The 15208-nt window shown below is 36.6% G+C and overlaps 1 protein-coding gene across 1 annotated transcript in view; it reads right to left on the reverse strand.

Moving 5' to 3' along the window:
- B3GLCT (beta 3-glucosyltransferase) overlaps window positions 1–15208 on the reverse strand; it is a 55785-nt gene that overhangs the window by 18795 nt on the left and 21782 nt on the right. Inside the window, exons 5-7 of the mRNA XM_065678427.1 lie at window positions 8543–8619; window positions 4826–4937; window positions 493–629 (exon numbers count right to left, since the gene is read on the reverse strand). Of these exons, the coding sequence (XP_065534499.1) occupies window positions 493–629; window positions 4826–4937; window positions 8543–8619 (326 nt within the window). The remainder of the gene's footprint in view (window positions 1–492; window positions 630–4825; window positions 4938–8542; window positions 8620–15208) is intronic.

Genomic DNA, 15208 nt, shown 5'->3' on the forward strand with positions numbered 1-15208 from the left:
TCTACTAATGAATTCTTAAGTGTTCATTTATAATAATTATGCTTGGAATGTGTACAATAAGGAAGAAATGGAATTTTATCAAAGGAGTATTTTCTGGGTAAGTTTATAGTGAGAGCTTGTCCATTACTGTGCCTGGCTGAATGTTTTGCTACGCACCTTTGTTCCTCAAGCCAAACTCGAATTACACGTATCAGAATGGATGCTGATAATAAAGGTGGCAGCAGCAGAAGCTCAGTGTAGGCTCTGAACTGCAAACAGCAACTTCAATTGAAAGACAGCTCAAATTAAAATTTGACTTTGCATATCTACATGGTCAGCAATTAGACCTTCAATTGTTCTGCAGGCACACCTTCACCTTTTGTGGAAAATAATAATCCATATGAAATCATAACTCATTAAAATAATATTGATTAGCGGCTACAAAAGATGTGTAAATTGAACATTCTTAATTACTATCAGTAAATAAGAAGTTATTAACAATTCAATTCTTACTTGTTAACAAGTGGAATGCTAAGTGCCCAACCAGCAGCAAAATCTGGAAATTTAAAGACTGTAGGATTTTCAGCAAAGGCATAATGGTGAATTATTGTAGATTCTTCATCATATAGTGCTTTACCTAAAAACCACTCCTGTAAAGGAATATAGGAAACAATTTTGTTCATCTACAGCATCCTTTTAGTGAAGATGATGACTGCATTCATGCTGAATAAAGCAAACCTGAAAACAAAAACAAGGGAAGCATATTGTTCACAATCATCCAGACAAAAATTGTACTTGGTAAGAAATGAAACTAAAAGCATTCTCTGAATTCAAATACACACTGTATTTTCAAACTCCAGCATATGCCTGAATTCCACCTGTTCAAAGAGCACTGAATCCCGGAATCCCAGAAGGGCTGAGGTTGGCAGAGACCTCTTGAGATCATCTGGTCCAATCTCCATGCTGAAGCAGGGTCAGCCAGAGCAGGTTGCCCAAGACTGTCCAGTCATGCTTTGAACACACTCCACAACCTCTCTAGGCCACTTGTTCCAGTGTTTGACTGCCCAAACTGACTACTGACTAGATGAGACAAGCAAAAGCATTGCATTCAGGAACTTCATATATATCCATTTTGAATTTTTGTCTGTCTCACCTCTTTTACACTCAGGAGCTTTAAAGGCAAATGCAGTTTAAATATCTTGATCTTCAAAACAGTTAGGTCCCAACTATGCATTTGTAAAGTAAAAAATTAAGCATTATTATTATTATTATTAGTGTTTTAAATAACAGTAAGAATTTACTACTGTCTGCGTTATCGGAAATTATTAACAGATTTAAATACTACTTCTTTAACAATACTGTCAGTTAGTTGTCTTAATCTTTCAGTTTAGAACAGATATAAAACAAGTAAACCCCTAATTTTTTGCAAAACAGGGACTGTAATGAAGGGAAAAAAGAATATATATGTGTATTTATATAATTATTAATATATATAAACTGCTATTCAGGACAGAAGTACAAACCACAAATCAGAATTCTAAATTACCTAATGGTTATATTAAATCTTTAAAGTGTAAAGTTCTTTGCATTATGAAAGTAACTTAGGCTTTTCTTTTTTTCCTGACAACTTATCAATTCCCAATAACTCAACACTAAAGATTCAAAGGCAGGGCAACTGTTCTTTCACAAAAGATTCTCTTTCTCCATACTCCCTGCCATATTTGACTTTTCCCCTCCTTTAAAGGGGCAGCTATTAACAACAGTGAACAATTCTTTCAAGGCACTAGCACAGTTCATACACTGTATACACCACTCTATACACTTCACGAGAGAAATAAATAATTTACACAAAATTCAAGACAAAAGAGAAAATATTCAAGCCAAAGTACCTTAGAAATATCCAGTCCAAAACACCGCAGTCTAAGCCCGAGAGGACCTTGTGTCTCAGTACTCATCTTTCTAACTCCAAGTAGATACTGCTATATAGACTGAGCTAAATTTTACAGCTCCCGTCACTGAGGAGCAATGAGTGAGATTTGGCCAAGGTGCAGCAGTCAGCAAATAACAGAAGAGAGGTCTGCGTGCACCAGGAGACACCTAAAGCCAAAACTAATGGGCTAAACTTGGCGGGAGCATGTACATATGGCTGCCCAGAGGACGTTCAGCCTGGCAACACCACGGCTACCAGCCAGGACTCAGCCTGGCTGCCAGGATGCGTGTCTATGGATTGAAAAAAGCCAACCTTACTTTCCTCTCTCTGTGAACCACAGAAAATTAAACCCTTACATATACCCTCCTCAGGCTTTTCGTAATATTATTTCTGGTAATATTAAGCCGCAAATCACAGTGAAGTCATTCTGGGTGACAGCCAATACTCTCCAAGCTTATTTGGTCATAACATTGTTTATTTGCTACACTGAAATGTAGGACAAGTCAGTCTCTGCTTTACAAGATGAAATTGGTTAAATCTGGCTTTACAAGATTAAATTTGTTATATGCAAAGGAACTTACAATTTAAGGAATAGTGCTAAGCAAATTGCATATAGACAAAAATGTGGATTAAAGAAAAGAATGTGATTTATTGCGCTGGATTGCTGCTTCAAAAATGGCAAAGACCCCCTACCTTCAATACGAACACTTCAAAGTCTTTAGAAAACTTTGAACTAATAGCTGAAGGAATGTGATGCCACAAAACTCAATACGAATCTCAGAGAGAGCAGAGGTGACTTTACCTAACTTCTCATCAAGCTGATTTCACAACTCTCTTTTGTATTCACTTACACATACCAAGACAGTGCACTGAATTCATTTGTTCAAGACGTGTGTCTGATGCAGAGGGCAGGAGATATCACCTGTCAAATCCTCACTGCATCTTGCTACAATGTCTCATGAATTCTTATGATTCTCAAAGACTAACTGTTCTTTAGACAGATCTTTTATACCTATCAGGCATCAACAGCTACTAAGTCATTGCTGACCATTAGCTTGGTTTACTCATTCTGGGTATCTTTGTGGCTGTAGTCTATCATCCTGTTAGGGTGACAAGAAGAGGAGTGGCACATACAGTTTGGTTTAACCTTGCTGCTGTCCTCCATTATGAAAGCACAGGCTGAATCCATCTGCTGTTGAAACATAGAATCACAGTGGGGTTGAGGTTGGAAGGGACCTCTGGGGATCATCTGGTTTAACTTCCCCTGTTCAACCAGGGCCACCTACTCATCAGGCTGCCCCAGATCATGTCCACAAGGCTTGTGAGTTATCTCCAAGGACGGAGACTGTAAAACCTCTTTGGGCAACCTGTAACAATGCTCGGTTGCCCTCGTGGTAAAAAAAGTGTTTCCTGATGCTCAGATATAATTCACCACCTGAGTGCTTGCCTTGAGGTCTTTATGTAAATCAGGTATTCCTCCCTGTTCTTCAGTTTTACTGCAGTCAATAATGTCCCTGGCTGTCAAAGCAGGTCATTCTCTAAATATTTCCCCACGCTCTCTTGTCATGCTTTCACTCAATATTACATTCGAAACAGTCTCAATAGTTCTGTTACTAATCTCTATATAATCAGATCAAAAAGCTGCAGATTCATCAACTATCCACATGCCCCACTGTAGACTTTTTATGGTGATCAATCAATACCACAATCCTATTATGCAGACTGACTACATTTTAACATGAATAATGAATGTACCCATTCTGGTCTAACTCATCTTCATTTTTCTGATGGATGAACTACTACTTCATATGGGCTGTTATGAGAATCAGTTATGGGCTGTTACGCTAAGATGACAATTAACTACGTATGCAGGTTGGAACATAATTTGTTATTGTAATAGAATTCATATGCAATGCAAAGAGAGATTAAAACCTGCATAAAAGCAGCATCTAGAACAAAAATTTTTCATGTTTCTATTCTGAAAACATTAGAGTAGGTGTTTCTGAAGCAGAAATAGATATTTCAAAGGCCTGCATATATTCAGTCAGCCATTTTGAAGACAGTGTTAAACAATGTAGGATCTCTGAGTTATCATTATCATTACCATTTTAGAAAAGAGTTGTGAGAAAACACAAGGCCATGTGCCTGCAAAAGAAGTAAAACTGCTAAAGCGAGGCCTGACACAGAGTTCAATACTCAGTCAGAGTAACAATAAATAGGCAAATCATATTTCACACAGGAGGTTTTGGTTTATTTTATTCCTGGCAAAGGACTGATTTTTTTTCTTAACACTGATAGTTCTGCACATTAACACCTTTCACATCAGTTGCATTGCCAAATTGACTTTGTTCCTTGGTGTATTTTTCTTTTGTTCTGGGAGTCTTTAGGTGGTTTTTTTCCCAGCAGGTAAAGACAACTGCCTTATTAACAAGACAGTTCAGAAACAGAGTCAGTTACTCAAATTAACATCAATCATTCTGTCTGATAATAATGAGAACTTGATGACAGACAGGAAAATGTGGAGAGTGGACCACACAGCAGACTATATTCATCTTTTTACTGACACTGTATGATTTTCAGGCTATCCACAGCAGGAATCTTTGCTCTATTTTAACAGTTCAACAGCTAGACATACTGTTCAGACTGCTTCATGTTAGAATACCTTGTTCACTCTCAGACTCAGCAACAGAAATTTATCCCTGTATTGTAAGTTTTTTGGATATATCTTTTCCAGTGCTTGGAGCTCTGAGTAATCCAGGTAGTCCTATAAAATCCTGGATCACAGAAACTGCTTAGTAGCTAGAAATTCTAAAATTCTGTATTTACAATTTTGTGCTTCAAGTAATTCCACATTTCATCTAAGAACTGACTCAAACGCATTCAAAAGAAAGTTAAATATCTAAATTTTTATTTCACCTTAGAGCCGTCAAATCTTCCAAGTGTTTCTAGCAGCTTTACAACTTGTATTCTTGTATCTTCTTCACAGAAGAAAATCCATGAGGAGTTCCTACCATAGGTAACAGAGAAGCTAACAAAAGAAATTAACTTTTTATTAATATGCTAGCTTATGAAGAGGATGATAGATTCAACCCACATTTCCTAAATATAAGTACTTTGCAATCAATTATTCATTTACACAGAAACAGAAACTTTTACTACTACTTTAGAGTTACTCCTCTACCTTCCTCAAAGTTAATTAATTTCAATGTAGGATTCCTGGGTCCTTCAGAAAATCCTCATTCCTTGTTTCTCTACTCCTCCCAGCTTTAACTGCTATTTAACAAAAGAAAGCCTTATTAATTCATAATGTCCTGATGGGAAAAACAAACAAACCAATCTTCACTTGTCCAGTTTCCTTTACTTAGCTTTTACACTGATTTAATTAAACAAATCAGCTGAGAAATTAGAACCTATGAACATGACAGATTTTTCCCCATCCACCATTGTCTACTTTCAAAACCAGCAATGAAAATAAACAGCAGAAATGTAAGTCAGCAAAAATAAGTAAAACAGGGTGATAGGATCCTTTATGTTCTAGGGAACAGTATGTGCCTGAAAAAAAAAACCAAAACAACAGAAAACCCAAACCTACTATGTGAGAAATACTTACGCTAGAACATGTGGTACCTGCCTCTGCAGGTCTCCTAATTGCATACTAGAAGGACCAGGTGGTTGCCAGGTGATAAACTAGATCAGTCTTTTTTTTTTATCTGGGACAAGTATCAGCAATAGTGCAGCCACTGGGAGTAGGGCAGTGATCATTCCCCTGAATTGGACACTGGTGAGGCTGGACTTTGAATCATGTGTTCAGTTCTGGGCCCATTCACTACAAGAGAGACACTGAGGTGCTGGAGCAGGTCCAGAGAATGGCAGTGAAGCTGCAGAAGAGTCTGGAGCACAAGTGTGATGAGGAGCAACTGAGGGAACTGGGGGTATTTAGTCTGGAGAAGAGAAGACGCACGGGGGGATTTTATTGTTCTCTATAACCACCTGACAAGAGGCTGTAATGAGGAGGGGGTCAGTCTCTTCTCACACCTAACAAGTAATAGGACAAGAAGAAATGGCCACAAGCTGCACTAGGAGAGGTTTAGATTGGATATCAGGGAAAATTTCTTCACCAAAAGAGTTACCAAGCACTGGAAAAGGCTGCTCAGGGAAGTGGCAGAATCACCATCCCTGGAGATATTTAGAAGACATGTACATGTGGCCCTTAGTGACAGGATTTAGTAGTGGACGTGGCAGTGTTACGTTAATGGTTGGACTCTATGATCTTAAAGGACTTTTCAAACCTAAAAAATTCTATGATTCTAAGTCCTATTCCAGCCTGGTTTTGATTGTGATAGAGTTAATTTTCTTTATAGTAGCTGGTGCACCATTTGAAATCATGCTCAGCAATAAGAGCTGGGGGAAGAGGGAAGGGGAGATGTTTGGAGAGATGGCATTTGTACTCAACACTGAAATCTGGGCAACTCTTTCCCATTCAGGCAAGCAAACAAGATACGATCAACTGGGAAAGACAATTCCTACCTGTTCCTGCTAAAACTTGCCAAACAAGTACAAAAAGGGTATCACGTTTTTTTATACGTACAGTATTCAGTGCCCTGTGAAGACTGAAGGGTACTCAGTCTCACACTTTTCTGCTCAGCTAGAACTCAGAAAAGAAATATCTGGATTTACATAAAAGCAGGTGGGTGAAAGGCAAGGAAAAAAACACTAGAATGACCCTGACAAAAACAGTCACTGCATCTTGCTAATACAGCAGATATAAGTTTACAAAAAGAATGATCTGTCCCTCTAGCTACTGCTGGACAAACAGAACAATTTTCAACGCTAAGTATTTAAGGCCTGCAGAGAGTCTTATGCAGACCTTGTATCACACAACTTTGGAGTTCAGATTGCAAGGAGTCATTGGAGGTACTCGCATAAAACACAGTTTTAGGGTAGTAATTTAAAAGAAACTAATTTCTTCTCTGCTTAATGAACATGGTTACTGAGAAGAAATGTAGTGGGCTTTCTGGAGACAGTAAGAGTACTGTATCGTAAGACATCCATTGATGTTTTATTATTACAAATTCTGAAATAGAGTGTTTCATCCAAGTTAACATGCGCCCAAGAAGTAAAACTTAAGAACTGTCATAACTGTTCAGAGGTCTCCCTAAAAATGCTGACAACTACAGAACTGAGGAAAGTCACTCTCTGAAAGCAGTTTTCAAACAAGAATGCATCTTAACTCACAATTCTGAGCATCATCAGTCGCTGCAGAATGAGCTGATCTCCCTTCCTCCTCTTCTGTGCACTGAGAAAACTAAACAGTACAAGTCTCACAACATCAACATACTTCTAAAGTACTGCATGTCTTCACTCTGCTAGAAGTGGTAAGAAAAACAGTAGACACAAGGAATTCATGTTCCAGAATTCTCAAGATGGAAATCGCTACTTAAGATTCCTCTTCTGATTCCTGAATCTATTTCTTCTGCTTTATCACACAAATGAGCGTTTCTATTTTTGCTTCTGAGTCGCTAGCTTGTAAGAACTGTAACTGTAAATCCTGTCACTGAGACATAAATAATTCAGAAGACAAACTACTAGGTCATTGAAACAGGAGTTAAGAAGGAAAACCAAAGATGATTGATAGTTGGAACATAATCTTTTCAGTTTTTCAATTTACTTTAATTCTCCTTTTCCTTCTTTTCACAGTTTACATGTATCTCAAAGATATTATACAAACACTATTTTAATGTTTCTAAACACACAAAAAGCAACGGAAAACAGATGGAAAAGCATCCTATCCTGCAACCACTCTGATGCAAAAACCTCAAACCAAAACAGAAACACCTTCTGAGTAACTATAAATTAAATCTCAAGAGGCTCCAAAGCCTCTGGCATAAATTTCAAACGCAAGTTTTAGGCAAAGGTTAGCCTTCAGCACCGTGGAGCTTAAGAACTTTCTGAAACAAGAATCATTGTTTCCTGACAGTTTACTACACACTACCGTGTAAATGGAGCATGTTTTCCTTGGAGCCACCTGCATAAACTAAGCAGAAAAGATATTTGAGATTATCTGTCTTCTCTGCCTATACTAAGATGAAAACTGGCCATATAAGCTTCTTTTTAGACATTGAAACCTACACCTTTTCACTACAGAGGCAATACCACCTCTTAAAAATACTGCAAGCAGTAAAAGATAGAATCACCAAACAAGTATTATTATCTATTTTTAAAAGAAAAAATATTTATTCACTTCATTCAGCCACGTAATCTGAAAGGTCAAAAGTTCTGAAACACCACACCACACTCTGTGAGAACTGGGGACCACACAGGAAAATAAACATTTAAAAAATGGTATTTCTTTTGACTAGTTTACTTCCCTTATAATTTTAAAACCCACAATGATTTGAAGGTAGTTGTTCAGTTACATTATATTATTTTTGTTTTCATTTAAAATAGCTTCCTATGATTTAATGAAATTTAACAGAAAATTACTTTGGAAAACCAAAACAGGGGTAAGCAAATGAAAAGATTTCAACTCTCATTCAAAAACTTTGCTTATGAAAGAAAGAGGTCTGAGTAATTAATATTTATATTCTTGGTTGCAAAAACCTTCTGATAATAACTGGCATTTGCTAGACTTACTCTCTCATTAAGGGTAATATTGTCCATGCACCTTCATGCCCGTTCATCTGATGAATAAGCAGAACTGTAGGTAATTCCTTTAAGAAAAATAAAAATATTACCATTAAACTTGAATTGTATGTACTCTTTTTTCCTTAAACACCAACTAATCTAAAAAATTTATTCTGGAATGATTACTTAGTTCTTCATTGTTTTTTTACCAGCAAGCAGCCCTGCAGAAGAGATGACTTTGGATGACAATGGTGGCCTGCAGTTTAGGGGAAGTGCTTCTTCCAATTCATGATTCCTTAATTCTCTATTAGATATAAAGCTAATACACTTGAAGTTAAGTGTTTTGTATAGGTCCCTGTAAGCAATTAAGCAATACAGCATACTCATTTTTTCTCCGTATCATAAAATCCCATACTGTAAAGAAAAACTTACAAATAATGTAGGGTATTCTAGAGAAGCTTCCACTGGACAATCACATTACACAGAGCTTGTGTGAGAGTTCCAATACTCTTTACTTTGCTGAACTCAGCTTTAACCTGTCACAGTAACATCATGACAAAACCCCATGGGTTCACACAAAAATCAAAATGAGGAGTTAGCATTTTTTCTTCCTGAAAAATCAAAGAAGCTTCCTACAGAGTAAAAAGCTTTTCATACACTTCTTTGCTCTTTTTTTGATTTGAAATCTCCCTGGTGTGGCAGATCCTGATGTCTAGCAGGCAAGCTATCATTCGGGGGTAGTTAAGAAAACACCCTTTTAACATGGCCCGCTAATGAACCAAACTGCATAATTTATAATACATGTTAAAAGTGGGATAGACTGAAGAAAACCTTTCTACTTCACTAAAGAATAACTGTCTCTGAGAAGTGCATTAACCCAATAAAAAAATAACAATCTACTGGTTTAATAATTACTTATGCTTTGTGAATGAGCCACACTGAAAAGAAACAATTCCAAAACTCTTAACTTGGAACAGGATATTCACCGGCATCTAAAATGTTAGAAGTTCTGCTTTATGGTTCTAGTTCAAGCAATCTATCAAGTATGTATCTGGTTAGTTTCAATTTATTGTAAAATCAAAGGCATCCAGAGGATTTTAGTGGAAGTGGCAAATCTTACGTAACAGTATGCTCAACATCTGGTATTTCAATAAAACGTACCCACTTCATGGTAACCCCATAAAAATATGTTTGCTTACAAGATTGCAGATAGGAAGACAAAAGCATAAACTTCTGTCTTTACAAAAACATTTGCTTTTACAAGCATACAAACACTGCAGTTATGCAGTATTTGTATGTGGCCACGTATTTCATGTACAATAGGAGGCTGACAGAGATAACAATAGTTAACCACAATACATTGAACGTCTGTATCACAATAAAGGCTGAAGTTGTATTAGATACCAGTAACATTAGCGCATTCAAAAAGGTATGAAGTAAATTGCATAATCTAAATAGCTGTACCATACACCCAGGTATCTCCTCTTCAACAAAAAAAAAATCCAACTCGTTCCTTTGTGCAGATCAAAGGCATGAGGATAAAGAAAAAGCACTCTTTCTTGAGCTAATCTTTCTTTTTGAAATTCTCATACACCTGCTTTCTTTCTGTTCCCAACCTCCTCTACAACATGAAAAAACCACATCCTGCATATTCTCTTTCCTTCCACACATCTCTAACAAATGCATCAAATCTGATTTAATAAAGGAGATGCTTAACAAACACTGCACAAGTAAAATAGCCTCTTCAAAAATATAAGAGGATCTCTGTTGCTTTTTCTTTCTCATTTTATGCTTTTTCACCCTGAACCTAGTGGAACTGGTCTGACCTATTCATTTTATTTATTCTACCTTCAGTACTAGGGCAGAAGAAAGGCAAAAAGCACCTGAAAAAAAGCTTTGGGGAATGAAAGGGCATGTGCAGTATAGCTCATCCAGGGGTTGCTAGATAGTCAACATTGTGATAAATAACTTACACATTGCATCTGTGTATCTCATGAGCTCTCTTAAAAATGCATTCATACCCTGTACTGTATACACGGGTTATTTCATCTTGAAATTGTTTCCACAGTTACAGAGCCCATATGTTTTTGCACATATTAACACTTTACATATGACACAAGTCAAATTTAATCTAAATAAAATAATTTAAACACTTTTTAAGACCATTTTAGAGAAAACAACAGTTTTCCTAATGTACTATATGCAGTTTCAAAGGGTTCAGGGAACGGCCATAGCAGTAGTCTACTTTCATAAATCAAGAGCAAGATGCTGTGTGCAAGCCTGTTCTCAAATAATCTTACATTAAAGAAAAGATAGAAGCATTTATCCAATCACATGGAGCTGCAGCTTAAGAAAGTGATTTGAAGTGTTCTTGTCTATAACTTCAGAGGCAAAAGAACTGTCAAAGGTTTAATGAACAGGAAGTAATTTTATTCCTTTTTCCTATGGTACATTATATTCAAATCCTAAGAACACAACTTAACTGACAGAAAATATACTTGAAAGCACAACCAACGCCCTGTCTCCTGTGTGCCTGCACACTAGATCCAACAACTCACGGCCCAGTAAGAGTTACAGTAAGTATTTGTATCAGAAGTGACTTTTTAGGCAGTTAGCTGGAATATTAATCCTTACACAATAACTTGTTTTATCATCAAAAAGAAAGCCTTCTACTACAATGTATTTCTGTCTCCAAAACCTGTAATTATTATATTTTGTAACAAGACAAAAAGGTGTGGAAAAATATGGAAAAGCTTTGAGTGCTTATTACAATAAATGCTACCAGAAATACATATAATGAGACAGTAGTCTAGAATGACAAAAATATATTGCAGTAGTGCCATTTGTTTGCTTATCACTTGTGTGGATAAAAAGCAGTGAGGAATACTGTCCTCACAGCTCAGTTTATAAGAATTCTGAAAAAAAAGCAATCACACAAAAGACAGACACGTGGTATAGAGTACACAGCTATTATTCATTAAAGTAAGCACTGGTGGTGAGCCATAATTATGTTGCAAACTGATCTGAATAAGGTTCTTTATTTAGAATGTGTTTAAGATAGGATTTTAGTATTGTGGCTGGTAGTATCAGTGTGTAAAGTGAGTTTTTACTTAAAAGCAAAATCTTTCTCAATGAAAACTAAACACAACAAATTTACAGCTTTAAAATAGAAGAGGGCAGATTTAGATTAGATATAAGGAAGAAGTTCTTTATTATGAGGGTAGTGAGGCACTGGAACAGGTTGCCCAAAGAAGTCATGGATGTCCCATTCCCAGCATTGTTCAAGGCCAGGTAGGACGGGGCTTTGATCAACCTGGTCTAGTGGAAGGTGTGGCAGGGGTTAAGAACTAGATGATCTTTAAGCTCCCTTACAATCCAAATCAGACTATGATCTTATTACATGATTTCAAACAATGAAATTTCGCTATTTATGGGGCTCTGTTGATTCCTGTATTATTAGCAAACTGTCTTTTAAAAATCGACAGAGTCTATTCTAACGCTGGATGGTTTCCAAATTCTATGTGTCATACACTCACACAGACAATGGTTTACCTGTCTTTTGCTCTTCTCTTCCTTTAATCTAGGGAAACAATATAAGCTCGTTATCCTTCAATTTATTGCAATTATCCACAAAAATTCTTAGCCTCACAGAAAGTTTTAAGTATTTCCATCTTTTGGTAGATTTTCATATTAACAGACAAAAAAATCACAAGTGTCTTTCACTGACACCAAGTTTGAAGCAGTCACCTCCCTAGCTAACTTAACGTGATAGATGGGTCAGCAGGTCCCTTTCCCCCAACAGTCTCTTACCAAGTAAATTTAAAGGAAGTTTTCTAACTAAGGAAGAAAAAGGAAGAAGAGAAGGAAGAAGGAGAGAAAAGGAGAGAAAAAACTTCCACAGGTAAATTCAGTAGATGCATTTGAAATACTAGCATAAATGATCAGGAGAATTTACAAGAACATATTAAAATGTCAAGAGGTACTGATTTTAAGGGTTTGAAACTGATGATTTAGAAATTCTAGTCTCACGTATACACGAGAGCAGTGAATATGGCACTCTATTCAAAGATGACTGAGCAATTTTAACATAACACACAGCAGCCACGGTGGAAGAGATCAATTTCTTATACTATTCTAATAAAAATATACCTTAGTGAAATGGTTTTGTTCAGATCCCATTATGTATGCAGAGATTATTGCAGAAGAGGCTGAGAGGGGCACCTCTGCCTAAAGCACTTTAAACTTCCCAATATCATGCATGTATTTTGCCCTGACATGAGAAGCCATCTCTGTGAGGTGACAGGTTCCATTATCTGCATTAAAAAGTCTATGCAATTACCACATTTGACTAGGGGAAAGCAGATATATAACAGCAGTGTATGATGTGTAAGATAGGGCCGAGAGGAGCCTATTCATCACTGCTAAAGCATTTAAAAGATCTCATTACTGCTGAATTAGCCAACTTCTACACATTCCTTCAAATCTACTGAATATCTATTACAGGAAGATGACCTTATTCACCTTCTAGCATTACACCATAGGTAACTTAGAGGTTCATCAGTTAATGGGCTAGACATAAATTTTCCTAATAATAAAGCCTAGTAACTGTCAAAAGGATTCTGGTACCTTTGCAGAATGAGAAGTAAGGGCGTGTCAGAAAGTCAGAGATCAAACAAGTCAGAAAGCCAAGAAAATGGCTGAAGGAAAGCAAAGATAAGAAGTCAGTCAAACCTGTAAAGTCCTGCAAGATAACCTTAAAGAGATTCAACACTACCACCCTGAAATACATTTTCAAAACTAAATACTGATTTTGCATATTTTTCTTGAAATGCTTTCAAAAGGTTTGATTTTTAGAACTTAAAGATACACCACCCTTCAACAAATCAGAAGCATTTCAGAAGTTGAGCACCCAAACACTGAGGCCCCAAAAGTGAGCAGCTGCATTTTCAAATGCAAATCTCAAAAGAAATTAAGCATTAGGAAGACAAACTATGAATTCAACAGGAAAGAAAATTACCAAGAACATGCTGATATCAGGCAATGTAGGCAACCAGAATAAGTAATGCATCAGAAAACAAATGCAGATGTTAATATAGATAAGGAAAGGGAAATGTGAACTTCATACACTGGCCACTTAAATTAACAACTATAGGACATTCCTAACATCTGTCATCCATCAGCCAAACTGGAAACTGGGAGATTGATAAACAATATTAAGAAGTAATGAATATGTTATCTGAAGCAAGCATTTACTCAAGCAACATAATACAGTGGTTTTCTATGTACAGTTCATACTTTTGACTCTGTTTCTTTTAAACCAGTATTAATAGTCACTACAGTAACAGTCCTTGAACTCACAAAAGAGCAATATACCCTTTGTATACAGGGATAGTTTAAATTTGTGGAGATGATACAAAATATGGAATTTTATTCAAAACAAAGTAAGCCTAATAGTAACAATACTGCAAATTATAATTACAACACTTCCATACAACAGAGGTCACACTTCGCATCATCTATTTTTCATATGGAAATATGTGATGCTCATTTAATTTTCCAGTACTCCATGTTATCAGTCTTAACATCTTATCCTTACATTCTTGGTTTGTTGGTTGTTTTTGGGTTTAGTTTTTAACTCCATAATGGATAGCACTAATTTGCTATAAACATCTATTGTTTGGTCCTGTAACAACAAGCAAGTGAACCTGATGATTCACTTGATCCAGTCCTTAGTTTCTATACAACAGTTGTCCTTTAAAACATAAAGATTTAACTTCCTTTGTCTGAAAGTAATAATTCCATATGTATTCCATATGAATTTCTAACGTTGATGTGCAGGATTTCAGAGATCTTGCGTCCCTTCTCCATAATCAGTACTACTGGGTCATAATTCACAGTGGCCAACAGTGGAACTGCCTGTTGACATAAACAAGACATACCAAGTACGTGCTGGCTACGCTCATTTTTTTCCTGTACATTGATGACTTTTCCCTGTTCCTAGATTTCAGGCATGAGATTTTTGGTGTGCTGTACTTCCACCACTGCTTCTCTGACATGCTTTGAATGTTGTTCAACAGGTACCTTTTGATATTGGAAAAGCATCACGATTTCAGCATTCGGGTTTTTTAAAAGCCAAGTTCAGTTTGCTCAAGGCAGAAGTACTCACAGGTACAACTCTTCAATCACAAGAAAGATTTTACCCCTCTCCCATAAAACATGCCTATACTCCTGCCTCACTGGAACTATTTATACTTCCACTTACTTGTCTTTTCATAATTCATATTCTGCAACACCAATTAGAGCACTCAACTAAAGTCTTTGTTTATAACAACTGAAGTCATAATCCTCTCTGCAAACTTTGCATCTGAACACTTGTCTCAATCCCAAAGAGGACTCTGAAATTCAGAGCAGAACTCCACAGAACAAAGGCTGTTCACATGACTGATTTCATTAAAGGATTAAAAATTGCATTTAGAATGGATTTATTTACAAAAGGTTTGATAAACTTGGATAAATGCAGCCTAAAACATCCAGGAATCTGATTTAGGCATTCCAAGACCAAGATATATAAGGCAATCTAAATCAGACCTCTTACTTTGCAACAAGGAATCTGCAATTGAAAAACGGGTCCAATAACCTCACAGCAAGCTATTTCATATCAGGGGATGTACACCC

This window comes from Lathamus discolor, chromosome 4, assembly GCF_037157495.1.
Source record: "Lathamus discolor isolate bLatDis1 chromosome 4, bLatDis1.hap1, whole genome shotgun sequence".
Classification (NCBI taxonomy): domain Eukaryota; kingdom Metazoa; phylum Chordata; class Aves; order Psittaciformes; family Psittacidae; genus Lathamus; species Lathamus discolor.